Here is a 22,387-nt window from a genome sequence, read left to right on the forward strand (position 1 = left end):
GACTGGAAGAAGTTCAGGGAGCTGTTGCCTCTCCTGACATTGAGAGGAATGCAAAGGGATCTTTGTATGCTGCATGTGTTAGGAGTGTATTGCTGTATGGTAGTGAGACCTGGGCAGTAAAGGAAGAGGATGTTCACAGGCTTAAACGTACAGAAATAACGATGATTCGGTGGATGTGCAGTGCGTCTACTAATGTTAGGCCTGGGAGGGCTCGGTGTATGATGGAAGAGTTAAGGGGAAGGATGGGACTGGAGTGTGTTGGTGTTGTGATGAGGAGAGGTAGATTGAGATGGTTTGTGCATGTGGAGAGGTTGGGGGATGACAGTTGGGTGCAGAATGTGAGAAGTGTTAACGTTGGGGGTAGGGTTGTAAGAGGCAATCCGGAAAAACCTGTGATGAGGTCATGGATTGTGAGCTCAGGGATAAGGGACTGAATAGGGAGGCTGCCATAGATTGAGCAGCATGGAGAGCCACCATTAGGTTACCAAGGCCAACGCATGCATGTTGGAGCAAAAGGAAACAGTTGATATTGATATACACAGTACAATATGTTGTTGTTATGCTTGATCTGGGTGTTTATGTTGCAGAACATGTAAATCAACCAAAGAGTTAAGCTTCTCAGTTGCAAACATTATACTTGTTCAGTAACTTCTGTTGTGATCCTTTCAGTGTTTAATTTATTTGTTCATCTTGATCTGACATCACTGCAATAGGTGAGGAGGGCAACAGTGGTGGTAATGGTGGTGGTGGTGGCGGTGGTGGTCGTGGTGGTGACGGCAGTGGCAGTGGCAGTGAAGGCAATGGCCGTGTATACCGGAAGTCGATTAGCAGCGATGGCACTCACCAAGCTGACCTCCCACACTGCCGCTCAGTCTCGGACTCTGATTACCATTATTCTCGGCATTTAATGGCACCATACCCACGCAGGCGCTCATCATCTTCCAGGTAAGAATGAGAAGGACTAGAGAGGGGATGAATATATCTAAAAAGAATGGAAATGAAAGGGGCTGTGGGGTGATTGGTGAGGAAGCAAAATAACAGTTACATAATGAAGTATACATTTTATATTTGAAAGACGTACTTTGTGTAGGAAACATTTTTCATTTTATAAATTTGTTGTTTTTAACAGTTTTTTGTAAGTACAATTGCTTAATTATCTGCATAAAAACATCAGTAAAATACTGGGTATTAATGCAGTTTATCATTTCAGTTTTTTGGTAACTTTATTTTTTTTTAATGTTCATATTTTTATGATGAAATTGCCTTATGATACTTGAAATTTACTTAAATCTGCCCCTTGTGCTGATTTTAAAAGTTTATGTTTAAAGATTAAAGGGTTGTAGTATCAAAATTGAGACATTGAGGGTAGGAACTATCCCCCAGTTTTTGACAATAATTTCTGAAGTATGTGGTGATGATAGAACATGTCTGACCCCTCTGTATCATCGCTGACTGAACTCTGTAATGTGGGATGCAGGTTGACCACATCTAATGATTACAGGTGCTCCATTAATGACCATCAGAAATAAGGGGCTGGGTTGCGTCTCAACACATTCAGTTTTCATAATGCGGCTGTTATCTCTTTATCTTGCTGCTTGTGGAATTTTGTTAGCACTTTTATGTTTGCTTGTTGTGGTTTAAAGTTCAGTCCTATTCTGGTTTCATCTGTGTGGAAGCTTTGTGTACTGTATGTTTCTTTCCAAAGATTTAGGCTTTATATATGAATATCTTTTGTTTTATATATATTATCTGGTTACAGTTTTCTTCATTACTTCTTAATCCTGAGTATGTTTCCCATGACATATTCCTCTGGCTTAAAAGTACAGACAGTCCAAGAAGAAGGGTAAATCACTTCAGTGTTTTTTTTTCCCTCCATTCTTTCTTTACTGTAATGTTCTGGTCTCTTAGCCTCTAGGTCTGTTCTGCTTACTTATGTTAACATATACTGTTTTCACTTGCCTGGCATAGCTGTAGTATGTACAGTAATGAATTTAATAATTAGTTTAGAAAAAGTGAAAATATTAAACTCAAGCCAGTTGTTGATGTATGGTACATTTTATTTATTAATAACTGACTTTTACACAATTTAATAACTGACTTATACTCAGGTGTGCATGGATTCAAAACACTGCTTTAGGATATATGGCGGCATTCATTCTATGTCAAGTTTGTTATAAAATTGTATTATGCATGACTGATAAGAATGTTTTCTTAGTAAAACTTCTCAGGTTTCACAGGTTAATCTTAAAATATGGTAGTACTGTATTTATCTTTGGTCGAATGGTCATAGCCTTGACCTGACATGATCGAAACTGCTGGAAAAAGAAAGTAATGACTGCGAGGAATTCTCAACCATCCATTATGCACTGTAGAATAATACAGACTCAGATTAGTGTAATATATAAGGAAATTTTTCAGGCTGTCATTTTTATCCTGCAAGTCAGGCTGTCATTTTTATCCTGCAAGAGAAAAAAAGAAAGAAATAATGTAGGTTATCATATATCTGCCACAGAAGGTAACTATAAAGAACAGGCAAGTAGGGCAGGAATCTCCCAATCCTTGCATGAGTGGCTACATTACTCAGCAGTTGTGTTGTAAGGAGCCTCAAAACTCCTATGATTCGGGAGAGGGGGAGAGTCTACTGCTCCTAGGATTTGCTTTCTTCTCTTACATGTATTCAGGTCCTCAGGGGGATCAGAGAATCTTGCTGTGGATGAGATATTGGGGTAAAATGATGATGATATATCCAACTAGATTAGTACCAGTAATTAAGATAATAGTTTCAGGGCAGTATTTTTCAGTCATGTGGTTACCAGAGACACTATTATGGAAACATTAAAAGTTTCTGTTGCTGCAACCTCAACTCCATCTGGATGACGACTTAATAATATAATACCTGTACTGTTAAGGGATTTAGGCAGAAAGTTTGTACTTTGAAGAATAATAGTATACTAGATAGAGACATTAAGTATGCAGGTTATAGTGGAAAGATCAGAGCTATTTTAGTAAGGGTCTTCAGGTAGGAAGGCTGTAGTGGAAAGAATTTGTGTGACATGACCTTCTCACCCATAGTCCGCACCGCAAGTCGTCCCCGAGACACACGCCGGCACAGGTGTAAGTGTGGGGGCGCAGGGAACAATGTTGCTTGATTATTACCTCTCACCCTCTGTCCTTTCAATACAGATATCTACCTATGACAGCTTCACTGGTATATGAGCTGTATTCTGTGCGTTGTATTCTTGTATGAGTAGGAGGCTTTCTAGCACCTTGTCCTCAGCCCATTGAGCATAAGGGTGCATTTTTCATTTCATTCTTGCCATCTCATGATGAGTTTGTTTAGCTATGGAGATACTTTTGAACTGAAGGGGTTTGATACAGCCTTAATACATCTGTTCAGTACATGAGGCCTTTCCCGAGTTGAAAAGAACTGTCTGGTAGCATCAAGAATTAAGTAAATGGGCATCATCCATATTCAAGGGATTAATGATTTATTGTGCATCTTCAGCCAAGTTTTCCTTGTATGCTATCCATATATCTTTTACATTGGCATAAACTGCATAGAGAGCATACAAGAGCCTATTTGTGCCATATGCAGAAATAAATATTAAGGAAGGGGTTCTAGCAGTTCTCCTAATGTGACAAGAATATGACTAAAGATGGCATAGGAGGCTTCATAGCACCCATTCCTCAGTGACATGCTGTATTTTGCATATTGCCCCTTTTTATCCTCTTGCACCTTACAGAGGCAAAGTGTGTTGATACTAAAAAATATATAACTTGAAAGAGAATAACAGGGTATAATATGCATAATAAATTACAGAGTAATAGGTGTTACAAAACTGCCAGTGCCAACGGAAATACAACCTCATTTGTAAACTACAGTATTGTATTGTATCTTACTCTCACATTTTGTCACTAGACTCACCCTGTATTTTTGTGCTTGTGTGATATTTTTACAATGTAGAAAAGCAGTTTTGTACCTTTTGGGTGACACATTACAGTGGATGTATCATCCCTGTAAAGAGAGGTTGTTTATGTATGATTGTATTGTGATTGTGATGAGTTTGTAGTGCTGGTGTAAAATAGGTTGTCTAATTTTTCCATGTTTTCTGACCCCTGCCTTGTCCCATCCCTAGATGATGATGATGATGATGATGGTAGGAGGAGACTGTACTGTAAATGTTACGTAAATGCGGCTTTTCTATAGCGCTATAGTCCAAATTTAGACCAGTGAAGGTGTGCAAGTATGGATGTGAGCTGATGGTGTGGTCCGGCCCCATATAACATGCCTTCAGTACTGGTCACCTGTTATCCAACCTATAGCATGTCTTAGTGCTTGTTTTAAGTGTTTTGACATCAGTAAATTCATATTCCTGATTCTGTTCCCAAGTCACTCTATATTTCTTATTGATCATGATTGCCTGCTTCTTTTCCTATAGCCATGTTTCAGAAATTCTTCTGTAAGACTTTGATGTTATTTTGTGAATACTGACATCAACTAATCAAGAGATTGATTATAACCCAAACACTTTGTCCACAATACAGTAATGCTAGTTCACTTAAAGGATGCCAATGTATTGGCATTAACTGTGAAGTATTTAATAATAAAGCTAACGATATTATGTAATTCATTCTCATATAATCATCTCTGATGTGCACATTTGCAGAATCAGTACTTTGAACTAATTCTCTCCATCATTCTCATAATCCTGAAGTTAAGTTTAAACACTCCCCAACTTTAGAAATTGGTGAAAATTGATGAAATTCAAGTAATGTGGATTATTTAGGAATAAACAAAGATATATTTATACATAAATTCATGAAGTATGTGTTTGCTTTGCACTTCCCTTGGGGGTTTTTAGTGTCCTTCCAACCCCCCCTCAAAAAAAAAAAAAAAACAGGTTTTTCAAGTCCAAAATTTATTTTCCCTCTCATAAAGATGCAGAAGCACATAAGAATTTGCTAAACAGTATCTGATGTCTGTAAATTAGAGAAGAGTGGTAACTGAAACTGGTAGAACTTGAGGATAATGTAGTGCCTTAATACTAATATGCCCAAAAGCGAACAGAAGCTGCTCAACATGTTGCATGTATTGTACACATACCTACTGTACACTAGGTGCTTCCTCAGTGTGCAGATTTGAAGTTCACCTTTGGGTGGCACTGCTGGAGCAGTGACTTACACTCCGAGGGTTAAAGTTTTTGAGAAGTCCATCTTTGTAGGGAGTGGAAGCCAAATTGACTACTTATGACTGAGGCACAGACAGCTGAATTCTAAGATGGCTAGTTGTCCATTCTCTACTCAGTCTGAGCTCAAACCCTCCAGGAGATTATAAGGAGGAAGAGGCACCCTTCCTAAATCCACAAGCATAGAAAACTCACCATCCATCCATCCATCATCCAGTCCTGTGTTGCCCCTTGAGGAGCGGAGGAGCCCTGGTCCAGGCTAGTTGGTCCTGACATTCATGACGAGAGTGACCAGCCTCACTCATCCTTGAGTGGCACTACGTGAGCAACAAACCCCAACTGCCCCCCAGACACAAACCCACACAGGCTCACAACCTTTGAATAGTCATGGATGCCAGAGGACCACCCATAAGTATTTTAATGGAGATCAGGATTCATATACAGTAAACAAGTAAACCATTCAACCTCCCTGTTACCTACTTTATAGACTCACAAAATGAAGCATGTCATGGAGGACAACCATAAACTGTAAGGTAGCCTGGGGGAAGCTTCCCCCACCCTTTTGTGTGACAGCAGTGTAAAGAGTATACAGTTGAACAATATATATTGGGGGGCTCATCTAGCAGCTTCTCTTGGTTAGGCGATCTGGTGCAGAATGCCCTGATGAAGTAAAGACCTCACATGAGGGGAAAGAATTCACTTGCATTGCATAAAGCTAATGACAATTTATCATTTAATATTGACTGGTGAGTGCTCCAGCATACATCATTGAACATAAGCACAGTTCAGAGTTAATCACACTTGTTTTAATGGAGAGATATGTGGACAGAACAGGATAAGAGGTGACTCAAGTGTTTTGCTGAAAGTGCGAATTGCATAGTTCATTAGAGGACATTATTCTGCCTTAATAGGTCTTGTCTGTACACATCTGTATTAAGATTATGTTCCTCTATACTTTTTCTTTTTTTTTCATTAATAGCCTTTATGGTAAATAAATACATAAATAACTTATGAATAATTTGTACCTGAATGCAACTGTACTACAGGAACTACAAGTAGTCTGCAGTGTTTGTTTGGAAGAATTTAATATAGAATTACTGGTAATGTTTTACAGTATAGGTACTTTGCTATTCTTTATTTACAAAGGGATTTACACTACCTTATATACCTTGGTGGCTTGATCAGTGTCACACCCCATTATGGCATTTAGTAATATGAACATTTCAGAGCCTGGCAAAATGGAAGAAAAAATTGCTCACTACAGCATTAAAAGTTGACTGTGTAATGAAAACTTTAAGCTGACCCCATTCATCAGTGAAATCTTAGTGAAAAATGGTGTATGAGTACTAAGGGGAGGGAGGGGATAACTATAGTACATTATTACTGGAGAGCCAGCACAGAACAGAACAAGTTGAAGGAGTTGGAGTGCTGTCTGGTGAACCCATCTGACTTGTGCCGCATAGAAAAGAAAAGTAAAATTGAAAACAATGATAATGATTATGATCTTTTCCACCATCTTTTGGCCCAGGCAGTTGTGCTAAGTTGTTGTTTATATGTTGTTAATATGATATATTTACTAGTGTGAGCAGTGTAAATGAGACTGTTGATCTATCAAATACAATGATATATTTGTGTTTTGGTTGAGGTTTATTGCTAACATAATGCCACTCAGGGATGAGTGAGGCTGGTAACACTCATCTTAAATGTCAGGACCAACTTGCCTAGTCCCGGACTCCTAAGCACCTCATGGGGCAACACAGAATTAAATGATGGATGGATATTCTTGTTACCAACAAATTATTGTATTCAGATTAGGAAGAGTCCTTTTGTAGTGAAGGCAGTTCCTATTAACTCATTTGACACAATATTAACTTTTTCATTCTGACTGCCAGATGAGTTTATGTAGTGTAGGAGAGACCCCTTTAGTGAGTGAGTGAGTGAATATATTTGGGTTGCATGGGTTGGATAGTGACAGAACTGTAGGGAATCATGATAGATATGGAGAAAGGAAATCCATTGATCAAAAGTAAAGGAGAACATGCTGAGATGGTACAAGGGTGGTATAAATGTTATATGTGAGTGCATTTGAGGATGGGAAGAGGCATGGATATCCAAGAAGAATGTTGATGGATATGGCAAGTGAATTTGTGAGAAAGTTTGAGGTGGAGGTTAGGGAAGCAAGAGAGTTTACACATGATAAAAATGGTTTGAAGCTTGGATGGAGATACACATGGTATGAGCTTTGCCTTGTTTTTTCTTTATCTTGGCAGCCAATGGAATGGTTCTGCCCATCATGTGTTGTGAGTGTTCTTATATCAAATTAAGTGCAGATTATAATGTGAATGGCTCTGCCTGTGCAGTGAGTCTGAGAGACATTTAGCAAATGAATTCATTGTTTTTTCACTGGATATTCTGTAAATAGATCTATGTTTGTATTCATTTATTCTCCATTCAGTAGTGGGAAATAGTATTATGCCACCCAAGGGTCATTGGTAGACATCAGGAAGGGCATCCGGTCATAAAATGCTACACGCTCCAGTCTAGAAGTCTTCTACCAAGGGGCAACACTTTAGCCCTTCAGGGATACCTGACGTAAAACCAAATTATTATTATGGTATTTTTTTTTATTAGTATTTTTAGTGCTTCATTCCGTACAACTGTCACTACATCATTCTGGCTCATTTACTCTTATAAGTCAGTCACATCTTGGCAGTCTCACTGCCTGGATTGGCTTGGAGGTGCTTGTTTACTTTACTGCATGTTTACTCAGCATGTGTCATCTCTCGTCTTCGTTTTCAGAGGAAAAATGCCACCCTTGCATGCTCAGGACTTGACATGAGTAGTTCATGAGACCAACTGATTTACAAGCAGCAGTTCATGCTGGGAGGGGGTTGGTGATAGCCAATACCATCTTCAGGCATAAAATGATCCACAGGTATACATGGCGAGTGATGAGAAGGGTGGGTGGTGAACTGAATGAAAGGAAGTCTATGATTGATTATGTGTGTGTGGATGAAAGGATGCAAAGATGTGTAATGGATGCAAGAGCTTATAGAGGTTGGGGGAGTGGACTTTCTGACCACTACTTGGTGGTGGCCAGAATTAGGATCCAAGTAAGATGGAGAAATAGAAGAAGGGAAAGACGAGAGGAAGGAGTAGTTGCAAGGAGAGTGGAAAGGTTGCAAGAGGATGAGAAAAAGGCAGAGTATAAGAGAGAAGTGGAGGAATGATTGGGCAAATATGAATTGGAGCAGATGGGGGACGTGGTGTGTGCAGGATATTTACAGAAGAAATATGTGCAGCATGTGATGTGGTGTGTGGGAGGAAGAGAAGACGGAGGGGGGTGCAAGGAACAACATGGTGGACGGAAGAGGTGAGACAGGCTGTGGCACAAAAGAAGAAAGCATACAATGAATGGATGAGAAATAGGGGCGTGGAAGAAGTTGAGAGGCGGAAGAGAGAGTTATATGTAGAAAGAAAGAGAGTGGTGAAAAGATTAGTAAGAGAGAGTAGGAAGAGAGTGGATGAGGAATTTGGAAGGAATTTGAGTGTAAAGTGGAGGGACTGTAAGAAAATGTTCTGGAAAGAGGTGAAAAGAGTAAGACAGGGTGGAAGTGAGGTTAGCAGGGGAATGAAAGATAAAAATGGTAGATTACTAGTGGAGAAGGGAGAAAAAGTGAGCTGATGGAGAGAACACTTTAAGGAATTGTTGAACATAGAGGTTGGAAGTAATGCGAGTATTAGTGGCTGGGGAATGGCTGGGAGAAGGAGGGAGGTGAGAAGAGAGGAAGAAATCAGTAGGATAGAAGTTGTGGGAGCAATGAAGAAAGTTAAATTAGGGAAAGCCCCAGGAATTGATGGAGTATGTGGTGAAATGCTGAAGCATGTGGGAGAGATAGTGGTAGAATGGATGTGGAAGATGTGTAGATTGGCCTGGGAGGAAGGTAGAGTCCCGGAGGATTGGAAGTCAGGTATAATTATTCCCTTGTATAAAGGAAAAGGGGAAAAAGAAGTGTGTGGTAATCATAGGGGCATTTGTCTTCTTAGTATAATAGGAAGAGTGTATGGTAGGATACTTAATGACAGAGTTAGAGAAAGAACAGAGGAATTAGTTGGAGAAGAACAGATATTCATTCTTAGATCTTTAGTGGATAAGTTTCTAGAGAAGGGAAAGAAGTTGTAAGCGTCTTTCATAGATTTGGAGAAAGCATATGACAAGGTGGATAGACAAGGATTGTGGAAAGTATTAAGAATATATGGAGTAGATGGGAAGTTGTTGAATGCTGTGAAGAGTATGTATGATGGTGCTAAGGCTGCAGTGCGTGTGGATGGTGAGCTAAGTGAATTTTTCTCTTTGGAGGTTGGGTTGAAACAGGGATGTGTCATGTCTCCATGGTTGTTCAATCTGTACATGGATGGGGTAATAAAAGAGGTACAAGGTAGGGTAGTGGATGTTGGAGTGGCCCTGATGAGAGGGGATAGTGTTTGGAAACTCCCTGTACTGTTGTTTGCAGATGATACTGTGTTGTTGAGTGAAGATGAAGGGGAGCTGCAAGGCTTGGTGGATGAGTTTGGAAGAGTGTGTAAGGAACGGAATCTAAAGGTGAATGTAGGGAAGAGTAAAGTGATGGTCTTTGAGAGAGGTGAAGTCAGTGAATGTACAGCGAGGTTGGATGGTGAGGAATTGGAAAATGTGAGTACGTTTAAGTACTTGGGTAGTGTGATGAGTAAGGATGGAGGTTTGGAGGGTGAGGTGCTTGAAAGGGTACAGCAGGGAAGAAAGGTTGCTGGTTCTTTGAAAGCAGTGATAAGAAACAGGGAAGTGAGCATGGAAGTGAAAAAGTTACTACATGACAGTATTGTGATACCAACTCTAACATATGGAAGTGAAGCTTGGACGTTGTTGGAAGGACACAAGTCAAGTGTGAGAGCAGTGGAAATGAGTTATTTACGAGGAGCCTGTGGCGTCACATGGAGTGACAGCCTGACAAATGAGGATATAAAGGAGCATTGTGGTGTGGATGTGGATGTGATAGGAAGCGTTATGAGGAACACACTGAGGTGGTTTGGGCATGTGGAGAGGATGGAGGGTGAAAGACTGATGAAGAGAGTGTATGTGAGTGAGGTGGAGGGGGAAAGAGGGAGGGGGAGGCCGAGGATGAGATGGAGGAATGGGGTGGAGAGGTATATGAGAGAGGGGGGTGTGAGTTGGGAGCAGGGCAGTGAAATGGCGGGGGATAGGGCGATGTGGAGGCGATTTGTTTGTGGCCACCCCAAATGAGATTGAGGCGTCTGGCAATAGATAGATAGATAGTTCACTCTCGCAATATAAGGAAGTACTGTACATAGTGATACAGGCTTTATGACCACATAACTATGGAGGTTCAGACAGGTGAAGATGTGGGAGGATACTTAAAACCTTCTGAAGGACTTACCAGTGCTGCCTTCCTCATGTCACAGGAGCGTAATTATGCTAAGCTGGTTTTGAAATTGTGCTGACAGCCAAAATTATGCCACGTGATCAATTATATTATGCTAACTATGTGCTAACTTGCCCATTGCTTTAACATTTCATTAATACTGTTACTCTGTAGGATTTATTCCACTCCTGACACCAGTTCTTACAAAAGTAGGGGTTCGTTTCACTCCTGACACCAATTGTTATAATTGTAGGGTTTGTTGATATGTCGAGAATGACACATAGACAGGTCAGGTGGTTAATCAAGGGCAGATATACACTTCTGGGTTTTATTCCTTCAAAGCAGCTCAAGTACACTTACAAAACATTAACTTTTCTCTTTCACATTAACTCTGTCCTTCATTTCCTACTCCTTATTCACCGACTAACTCACTCACTTTAACCACACCATCCATCACTGATTACTCTCATTGTTTGACCCGCTAACTCTGTCACTGATTCACCAACTGTTCACTCATGGCACATTCTTGACTCATATTCTCACAGCAAAACTGAAACTAACTCGCTCAGAGGTAGGATGGTTTTTAACCTGCAGTGTGCCAGCAGACTTTGGACCCTTATGGAGCCATGGTGCAGACCAATTTTTTTTTTTTTTTTTTTTTTTTTTTTTTTTTTTTTTGCTAGATAGGTTAGAAATGATGAGAAAACATGAAGAACAACCATAAAAGTACTCAAGCCTTTTAGATCGATTTTGAGGTTGATTCTCCCTGAGCAGGTGGCTGACAACTTCGAAGTAATGCTCATAGACTTTATCAGCAGCTGCCGATACCCATTTAATTGTGGTAGGAGATCTTGGTTTTCTTCATCGGTAACTATGCTTTTCGAGCCAAGGACACTCTTGTTGGCCATATAGATGGTATAGGAAGTGGGTACAGATGTGGGAAGGGTACGTGCGTGTTCATGCCAGTCATCTGTCAAATTTGAAAGTTCGCGTATTGACACCGGTTGCAATTACAGACCATACAGGTACGGCTCCGGCACTGTCTGCAAACGTAGGCACGGCTGTACCTGTATGGCTGTGGCACTCAGCGGGTTAAATGCCCCACCCCCCCAGCTCCCCCTACTATAGTCGCAGCACACGACTCTGAGGTTGTCATTATCGTACCCTGGCAACCTACCATTCAAAAGTGCGTCTGATTTCATATCATATTATACATGAATCATATTGTGCACGAATATATTATACATGAATATTATTATACACGTCCCAGGCATCGCTCTTAACCTTGAGTAGTTTCAGGAATTTTGTCTGTCCTGTCTCCTAGGGTCTTTCTTTAAATTTAAAATAATGAAAGTTAGTAGACTACCAAAAATGTAAAGATTTGTTGGCAATAGTATACATGAATGTTTGTGGCTTATTCGGTAACAGCTGTTTAGGTACTTTACATTAAACATGGCCAAAAATGTAAACAATGAGGGAATGGAATTTCAAGGATTTGATGCTAATACTAATGTCATGGACCTGGTGAAAACATTAATTATGAGGATTAGTGAACTCGAAAAAAAGTAGAAAATCTAGTGATAAAGGATGTGTCAGGAAATACGGAAACCACCATACAGAGTCTAATCCAGTCCAACGAAACAGCCAATGAAGAGATTAGGAATTTGAAGAGGGAAAATGTTGAACTGAGGAGGAACTTGAAGAGAGTACTAATAAAACGGAGAAGGTGAGTAATGTATTAGAAGAACATAAGGCAAAGTGGGCACACGTAGAAGAAGAACAGAAAGAAGTGGTCAGCTTAAGAGAGATCATCCAGGAAGAAAGGGAAATGAACAAGAAAGAAATGGAAGAAAATGTAGTGAAAATACTGAAGAAAAAAGAGAAAATAGTGAGAGAAACTGTAGAAAGGAACAGATGTGTGGTAGTATTTGGAAACAGGGAAGAGGAAGAAAAGGTTAGGTTCGCAAGACTCGAGAGAGACACGAACATGGTGAGAGGAATATTAGGCAAGATTGACCCCGAAGGAGGCAAGTGGGTAAAAGAAATTGAGGAAGTAAGGAGGATAGGGCCTTATAAGAAAGGGGAAACAAGACCAATGAGAGTCAAGTTTACATCAGAAAGTGTAATAAATGAGATACTTAAAGTGACCTGGAAATTAAGCAAAGAGGCGGGGATGGAAAATATTATAATAAGAAAAGATCTGAATGAAGAAGAAAGAGAAGTTTTAAAATCATTAAAGGAAGAAGTAAAGGAAAAAAATGATAAGAGGACAGAGGAAGAACGTAATACTTTTTTTGGGAGAGTATTGGATATGAAAGTAAGGAAATGGTATTTAAGGAAATAGAAGTGAAGGAAACTAGGGGGGATGGTTGTGAAAGATCAGAAGTTGAGGAAGTGGTACGGACAGATAGTAGGAGAGAAGAGGGTATTAATAATGTCAAAAATAATTTGAAGGTGATATATACTAATGTTGATGGTTTCATATCGACAAGGATCGAAATTAATGATTTCTTGAGAGAACATGAACCTGATGTCATGTGCTTTGTAGAGACCAAATTAAGAGAAGATATTGATGTTCATTTGGGAGATGGTAAATACAAACTGTGGAGAAAAGACAGAAAAGAAAAAAAGGGAGGAGGAGTGATGATAGCAGTGAAGAACAACATAAATGTAGATACTGTGGAAATGGGAGAAGGCAGGGCTGAAGTGATATATATGAAATTAGAAACTGGAGAGAATGTTAAGAGAGATATGGCGGTAGTGTATGTTCCCCCAAAGACGAGAGCATGGAAGGATGACGAATACCATGAGATGTTGTCAGATATGGCTAGCTACTTGCAAAAAATAATTGAGAAAAGCAATAATATAATTTTGGTGGGTGATTTTAATTGTAAAGAGGTGAACTGGGAGGAATGGTACTCAGGAGGCGGCGAGGATTCGTGGGGCACTATGTTATTAAATATAATAATGAATAATGTGATGACGCAGTGGGTCAAAGAAGAGACACGGTTTCAAGGTGAGGACACACCAGCAAGGTTAGATTTACTGTTCACCAAAGAACCCGATGTAATAGAATCATTGGAATATCTCTGTCCTTTGGGAAAAAGTGATCACGTGGTCATTGAGTTCCAGATGTTAATAGGAAACGTCGAGCCAAGAGACGAGCTTCATAGACAGGGAAGATACAACTTTGGCAAAGCAAATTTTACAGGATTGAGAAACTTTTTTGAAAATGCGGATTGGAGAAAATTCAGAGAAACAAGAGAGATACAGAGGAAGTGGGATATCTTTCTAGACCTCTATAATTTGGGAGTGGAAAAATTTGTACCAAGAGTAAGAGGGAAAGAAAACAGGAAAAAGGAGTGGTTTAATAGAAGGTGTATGATAGCCAAAAAAGAGAGAGATAAGGCGTGGAACAATTGGAGAAAGAGAGGTAACGACAGAACAAAGGAAGAATATAAAAGAACAAGAAACGAATACACAAGAATACGTAGGGAAGAAGAAAGGAATTTTGAAAAAGGTATAATTGACAAATGCAAGGATGAACCCAAACTGTTTTATAGATTTGTTAATGGTAAACTGAAACAAAAGGAAGGAATCACCAAGCTGAAAGTAGATGGAGAGTTCTTTAAGGATGTGGCAATGCAAGCAGAAATAATGAACAAACGTTTCCAGTCAGTTTTCACTAAAGAAAAGGAGCTTGTGGAAGGGGAGGGAGTGATTAGAAATGTTCCGGTGATGAAAGATATAAAAGTGGAGGTGCAGGAAGTGTATAAATTACTGGAAACTCAAGATGTAAAGAAAGCCCCAGGACCTGATGGAATTTCTAATTGGGTACTAAAGGAATGCAGAGAACAACTGGCGGATAAAATTCACAGCTTAATTGTATGCTCACTGGAAGAGGGGAAAGTGCCAAAAGAATGGAAGAGGGCAAATGTGGTACCAATTTACAAGGGAGGAAACAGGGAAGAACCCCTTAATTATAGACCAGTGTCTCTAACCAGCATGGTCGCAAAATTGTGTGAGAGAATCCTGAAAGACAGATGGATAAAATATCTGGAAGAGATGAATATTTTGGCTGAATGTCAGTTTGGATTCAGAAGTGGAAGGTCATGTGTTTCAAACTTGTTGAGCTTTTACTCAAGAGCGATTGATGTGGTACAGGAGAGAGATGGTTGGGTGGATTGTGTGTACTTAGACTTAGAGAAGGCCTTTGACAAGGTACCTCATAAGAGACTAATGTGGAAACTAGAATATATAGGAGGACTAAAGGGGAAACTTCTGGAATGGATGAGAGACTTTTTGAGAGACAGACAAATGAGGACAATAATAAAGGAAAAGATGTCTGGATGGAGGGAAGTAACAAGTGGAGTCCCTCAAGGCTCAGTGTTGGCGCCAGTAATGTTCCTGATTTACGTAAATGATATGGTAGATGGAGTGAACAGTTATGCAAGTCTGTTTGCTGATGATGTGAAGATCTTGAGGAAGATAGAGGTTGAGGAGGATTGTAAAATACTGCAGGAGGATTTGGATAGGATACACAATTGGAGCCGGACGTGGGAAATGAAATTTAATGTAAAGAAATGTAAAATATTGGAAATGGGTAAAAGTACCAGGAGACCATCACTGAATTATTTTTGGAGTAATGAATTAATCACAAAAAGGAGAGAAGAGAAAGATTTGGGAGTGCTGGTCCAAGATAGTTTGTCACCAGAAAAGCACATTAACAAGATAGTTGGAGAGACTTATAAGCTCTTGACTAACATAAGAGTAGCATTTCATTATATGGATGAGGAAATGATGAAAAAATTGATAGTGGCCATGATCCGCCCCAGGTTAGAATATGCAGCGGTAGTGTGGTGCCCACACAAAAAGAAAGATATAAACAAGATTGAGAGAATACAAAGAACAGCAACCAAGATGGTCCCCAGTCTGACAGACCTGTCATACAGAGAGAGGCTGGAAAAACTGGATTTGCCTTCGTTAGAGGAAAGGAGAAAGAGGGGAGACATGATTGCGGTGTTCAGGACCATGGTGGGAGTAGATAAAATTGACAAAGAAGATCTGTTTGTATGGGATAAGAGAGCAACATGAGGACATGGAATGAAATTGAAAAAGTCAAGCTGCTTGAAGGATATCAAGAAATATAGCTTTCCTTACAGAAGTATAGACTTATGGAATAGCCTGGACAAAGAGATCGTCCAGTCTAAAAACTTAAACGAGTTTAAAGTTAAATTCGACTTATTGAGAAACAGCGACGGAAACCCACGAGCATAGTACATTCCGTGTATATCACAATTAGGTATATTCTTAAATATTTGGAATGACTTAGACAAAGAGGTGGTGCATGAGAAAAACATTCATGTGTGTAAAGGTAGACTTGATAAATGTGGATATGGAGACAGGACAACACGAGCATTGCTCAATTCCTGTATACTACAAATAGGTAAATACAAATAGGTAAATACACAAACATATTATACAAGAATCACTTGCGTCTCATGTTATACACAAAATGGGACGCACTATTGCATGGTAGGTTGCCAGGGTACGATAATGACAACCTCAGAGTTGTGTGCCGCGACTATAGCACACTCCCAAGTACTCTAGCAAAGAACTCACACCTTCTGACACAAATCACACAACAATACACATTCCAGATCCTACATAAGAATTCACATTCTTCAACAAAACAACATGCTTAAATCAACAATATACAATAACAGTAATGATAAGAACTAATTCCTACCATATTCTAGCAAAACAAATGCAGAAATCTCCAGGATGTTCCTCAAATTTCCAGATGCAAACACCAGGCTAAGCCTACAACAGAGCACATAATTTCTAGAAGGTTCCACACACCTCCACATATAAGATATCACCCAAAGCCTATCAGCATAACACTGCCCCTCCCTCAAAACTGTTTCCCAACTCAACAACCTAATTCTGCCTGTGCACAAGCTTTGTTTTTTTCATTTATAAAGGCTCCAGCATGCTTGCATGCATTGGCCTTGGTCACCTAATGGCAGCTCTCCATGCTGCTCAGTCTCTGGCAGCTTCCCTATTCAATCCTTTATCCCTGAGGTCACACTCTCTGACCTCGTCCCAGGTCTTTTTCAGTCTACTTCTTGCAACCCTACCTCCAGTGTTCACACTTCTCACTTTCAGCACCCAATTGTCACTCCCCATCCTCTCCACAAGCTCAAACCATCTCAATCTACTTCTCCTCATCACAGCAGCAGTACACTCCAATCCTACCCTTCATCTGAACTCATCCATCATAAACCTAGCTCCCTCCAGTCCCCACTTTCAAGGATGCACTGTATATCCATCTAATCATTGTCATTTCTGCAAATGTGAGCCTGCAAATATCCTCTTCCTTTGCCGCCCAGGTCCCAACAATACAGCATTACACTCTATCACATGGCGTATGCACAGGATCCCTTAGCATGGAGGGAGAGCCCTTTCAATTTCAGGTTAGGCAACAGCTCCTTGAAGTTCTTCCAACCATTCCCCACTCTAGCAACAGAGCTAGCTCCAGGCCTATCTCCAGGATATAACATGTCCCCCAAGTAACAAAACTTCCACATGCTCAAGAAACTCATCAACAAGGTCAACCCTGTCTTGGCTGACATTCTCCACATGCTCTTCCTGACACACTGCACACATGAAATCAACATTATCTCGCAGTCTACCTTTAATACCACTACATCTCATGTTCACCCACTTGTCCAAACACTGTACAATAATCCCTCAATTATCCGGACTGCCACTATCAAGACCATTCATTATCCGGATCCTGTGATCTGGTTGTTCAAACCATTATTCATACATTTTTCCAGTTTTTCTGGATAAAAGGCTTACATCTGGGTGGAAATTATGACCACATGAACATTTTAGTCCAGCTGGACCCCCCCCCCCCGTGTATTTTAGGGCTGTGGTGATTGCTTACCTGTTGTTGATGGATCTGATTGACCGTAATTATTGCTTGGCTTTGATTTACAGGTGTGCTTAATCAGATAGATTAGTGTAAAACACCAGGAATGAGTGTTGTACAATGTACTGTAGTGGCCTTTTACGATGGCTTTCAAAGTTAGGGTATGTACAGAGGGGGGGCAGGGGAGAAGTCCTGACATGCTTTTGACTGTATGACATCTGATAATCGAGGGATTATTGTACTTCCCACACCCTTGTGGCAAACTGCACATGGCCACTCTCCCTCTTCTTTGACAGTACTGCCACCAGCCCTAGGTACCATCACCTTTGCTTTATCTGCATTTACTCTCAAGCCCTTGTGCTACATAACATCTCTCCTCTTCCTAAATCTTTCCTCTGCCTCCCTTTCATTCTCTAGAGTCAGCACCAAATCATCGGCATACAGCATCTCCCATGAGTTCATTTCTGAAGTCATGTGGAAGAGCTTCAGGCACCATGATAAACTGTAAGGAGTTCATGACCAACCCCTGATGAACACCAGCATTCACGGAAAACTCATCACTCAAATCTCAATTCATTCTCACCTGGGTGCATACACCGACATATACTGTATAGCCATAACCACTCTAACTAGCCACTCCTCGGTCCCAAGCTTTCTCATTGCTCACTTCACCACCTCCCTAGGGACTGTCAGAAGCCTTCTCCAAATTAACAAAAACAAAGTACAAATCCCTTTTCTTTCTCATATATTTTTCATGAAACTGTCGAACAATAAATATGGCAACATTGGTCCCTTTCCCTAGCATAAACCCAAACTGCATCTCATCAGTATTCAGTCACTCTCAAACCATGCATTCTAGAACTCTCTCTATTACCTTCATTTTTTTTTTTATTTTTTTTTTTATTAACAAGAACAGATGAAGGAAAAACAAATAAAAAAAAAAAATCCATACACCAGATTGCTGATGTCCTCCATTCATAAAAAATCTGTAACAGTTGGACTTGAACAGCTGTAGGTTGAAAATTTGGGGGAAACAAATGTAGGGAAGTGAGTTCCAAAGAGATGTTGTTCGGGGAATAAAAGAATTCTGATGGCCAGAAGTTCTGCATTATGTCAGCGTGACAGTCCAGTCATGTGCGGTACCAGATGCCTATGTAGCGCTGGCGAAGGCATGGAGAGGTGGCACAATGGATGTAACTTCATCTGAGCATTTGCCATAAAAGTATCTGTAAAATAATGCAAGGGAGGCAACATTCCTTCTTACTTGTAGGTGGAGTAGTTTATTTGTAATAGCAGGGTTATTAATAATTCTAACAGCTGTGTTCTGAATTTTGTTTAGTTGTTTTAGTGCAACCTCTTGACATCCATCCCATGAGAGTGAGCAATATTCCAGCCAAGAGCTCACATGGCTCTTATAAATTATAGCTAAATACTCGTCAGTAAAGAAGTTATGGACTTTGTACACCCATATCCCTTTATCCAGCACACTGAGAACTGGCACCTTGCTAGACCGAACACAAGAAGTAGGGGAACATTCCCACAGTCCAAATAATTTGAATGTCCATTGCCTCGCTACTCTGACACCCTGCCTTTTCGTAGGTTTGAAATGAAGCTCTCCCTGTCCTTCTGTCCTCTCTCCATCCCCTCTCTACTCTCTTCCACCCCCATCCCTCCTTCATCCCCCACCACACTCAGCACTGCCAGGCATGTATCCCTCCCTGTACCCCTGCCCTCCCCCATCCCTGGTTGTTTCCCTCTCCATACCCCCACCCTCCCCCACCCCCACTTGCCTTCCATGTATGTGTGTGTGTGTATGTGTTTATTTACTTAGCTGTATTTACCAATTGTATTTACCTAGTTGTGATATACAGGAAATGAGCTACGCTCATGGGGTCCCGTCTCTTTTTCTCATTAAGTCAAATTTTGCTTTGAATTTGTTTCTTAGACTGGACGATCTCTTTGTCCAGGCTGTTTCACAGGTCTATGGATCTGTATGGAAAGCAATATTTCTAGATATCCTTCAAGCAACTTGGCTTTTTCGGTTTCATTCCGTGTCCTCTTGTTGCTTTCCCATCCCATACAAACACATCTTTTTTATTCATTTTATCTACTCCCATCATGGCCCTGAACACTGCAATCATGTTGCCCCTCTCTCTCCTTTCTTCTAGGGAAGGCAGATCCAGCTTTTCCAGCCTCTTTCCATAAGACAGATCTGCCTGGCTAGGGACCATCTTGGTTGCTGTTCTTTGTATTCTCTCGATCTTATTTATATTTTTCTTTTTGTGTTGGGACCACACTACTGCTGCATATTCCAACCTGGGGTGGATCATGGCCACTATCAATATTTTCATCATTTCCTCATTCATGTAATGCAATGCCACTCGTATGATAGTCAGGAGATTGTTTGTCTCTCTAACTGTCGTGTTAATGTGTTTTTCCAGTCACAAGCTATCCTCTACCAACACTCCCAAATCTTTCTCTTCTCTCGCTTTTGTGATTAGTTCATTACCCATCATATAATTCAGTGATGGCCTCTTGGTACTTTTACCCATTTCCAATATTTTACATTTTTTTTGCATTGAATTTCATTTACCACATCTGGCTCCAATCATGAATCCTATTCAGGTCTTCATGTAGCATTTTACAGTCTTCCTCGACTTCTGCTTTCCTCAAGATATTTTCATTATCAGCAAACAGACTTGCATAACTGTTCATTTCATCCACCATATCATTTACGTAAATCAAGAACATTACTGGCGCTAACACTGAACCCTGTGTGTGTGTGTGTGTGTGTGTGTGTGTGTGTGTGAGTGAGTGAGTGAGTGAGAGTGAGTGAATGAGTAAGACTAGGGGGGGGGGAGTAGTAGGGCTGTTTGGCTTTCTTGTCTCTTTCCCTGTCTCCCCATCCTCCCCCATCCCAGCTTGTCTCCCTCCCCATCCTCTCCCCCCTCCCCCACCCCCACTTGGTGCACTGCCAGCTGCCTGCCTAGCTATCACTATCAGTTGGCCCCAGAAGCATCTCAACACCATGCGTCCCACCACCCTATCCTCCTGCATATGATGTTTGATGTGCCATTTTTTAGCAATAGTATTGTTCATGAGGATAATAGCATTACCTATGGCATTCCTCTGTCAGTCTCTATTGATTAAGGAATATGAGAGTTTGGGTTTGGGTATGGAATGCATCTCTGGCTTTTCATCAGAATCTTATGGGGAAAATTGCTTCGGTATCCGACATACTCGCTGACCAAACACTCCCTTTGGTACACAGCACTGCCAGATATCAGGGTATGGGTGTACAATAATCCAGGTTTCTTTGAGGCAATTTCAGCATGTGGTCTGACATGAGAGGTCCAACTGAGGGCATTCTTAAGTGAAACACTGAGAATTCAATACTTTTAGAGATAGGAATATTAGTAGCATTGAAAGTAATATAGGGATCTGGCATTATCTGTCTCTTAGTAAATTGAATATGGTATATTTGGTTTTACTAGCATTCAATGAGACAAGGCTATTTGTTCCCCTTCAGTGATCTTAGATAAGTCTTGATTTATGGAGATGGCTGTACTGAGTTGTGAGTTAGAGATATTAAAATATGAGAATGGATATTTAAGTGTGAATTAACTGTGAAGTTTTGAGTCATCTCCATATGAATGGATAGGATTAAGGGTGGCAGATAAGAGATCATTAATAGGGCTGGAGCTAGAACTGATCCTTGTGGCATACTGGCATTAACTGAGTGGAAATTGGAATATACATCATCTACTTTTACTCTTATCATTCTGTCACTGAGATGTGAGGAAATCAGAGGAACAGAAGATGATAGTCCATAGCTAGGGAGTTTGGATAGCAGGGAATGGTGCCACCCTCTGTCAAAAGCTTTAGAAATATCAAGGGCTACTGCATGAGTTTCTCCATGTTGGAAATTATCTTGTCCAAAAGTTTTATGACTCAATAATTTCCTCTTTCCAGGGCATCGCCCTTCCCCTTGTACACATTTACAATCACACTCTTCAGCCAGCCATCTGGGACAGCACACTCTTATACTGCATAATTGTATTTATCACATCAGTAACTAACCTCACTCCTACATCCCTTGAGGCTTTCAGCATTTCAGCAGTCAACCCAAACACACCTGCTTCCTTCCCCAGTTGTATCCTGCCTCCTGCCTATTACCCTATTCAGAGTAGCAGTGTCAATCAAAGGCCAAGGGCCAGACATTGGATCTGCTGACTCCAAACCTTCCCTAGTCCAGTCAAATTCCTCATTCAGCAACCAGTCATATGCTCTCTTCAGGCATCTTTAATATCCTCCCGCTTCACCATTACGTTTCCTTCATCATTCTTCACATGCTGCTCACCCATGATATCCCTGTTTTCTGTTTTCATCTGATATGCCACCTTAAACAGCATATTCTTCCCTTCACTGCTGTGTAGGTTATCCAGTAAAAGTCTGTGAATCAGATTTTGCCCTGCTCTTTTCAAGCCCTATGCTTGGCAACCAAGTATTCCTCTTCATTACCACCCCTTCTTCATTCCCAGAAGAGCCTTCTTTTCTCCTTAACTGCAGCTTCTATACCCTCATCCCACCACCATGTTACATTATGTCTTGGGGGGGGCCCCTTATCCATCCACACACTGAATCAGTAACTTTCAGGAGCTACCAAGAGTTCTGTACTATTCTTGAGAGTTCAGTACTGGTCATTAACACTTCTGTCAGCAGCCTCCTGTTCAGCCACAACTCTACTAATCTTGCTATAGAAGGCATTGCATACTGATTAGTTTTTCTACCTCCTAGGTGCATAGGTCCTCTTCTTCACCACCTGCTCTTTAACCCCTTAACCG

At 40.6% G+C, this 22,387-nt stretch overlaps 1 protein-coding gene across 1 annotated transcript in view; it reads left to right on the top strand.

Moving 5' to 3' along the window:
* rdgB (retinal degeneration B) overlaps positions 1-22,387 on the top strand; it is a 303,195-nt gene that overhangs the window by 187,923 nt on the left and 92,885 nt on the right. The window contains exon 14 of the mRNA XM_080267995.1: positions 714-945. Coding sequence (XP_080124121.1) covers positions 714-945 — 232 coding nt within the window. The remainder of the gene's footprint in view (positions 1-713; positions 946-22,387) is intronic.

The sequence above is a fragment of the Coenobita brevimanus genome, chromosome 26 (genome assembly GCF_032717465.1).
Source record: "Coenobita brevimanus isolate Jiangsu-jjx chromosome 26, ASM3271746v2, whole genome shotgun sequence".
Classification (NCBI taxonomy): Eukaryota; Metazoa; Arthropoda; class Malacostraca; order Decapoda; family Coenobitidae; genus Coenobita; species Coenobita brevimanus.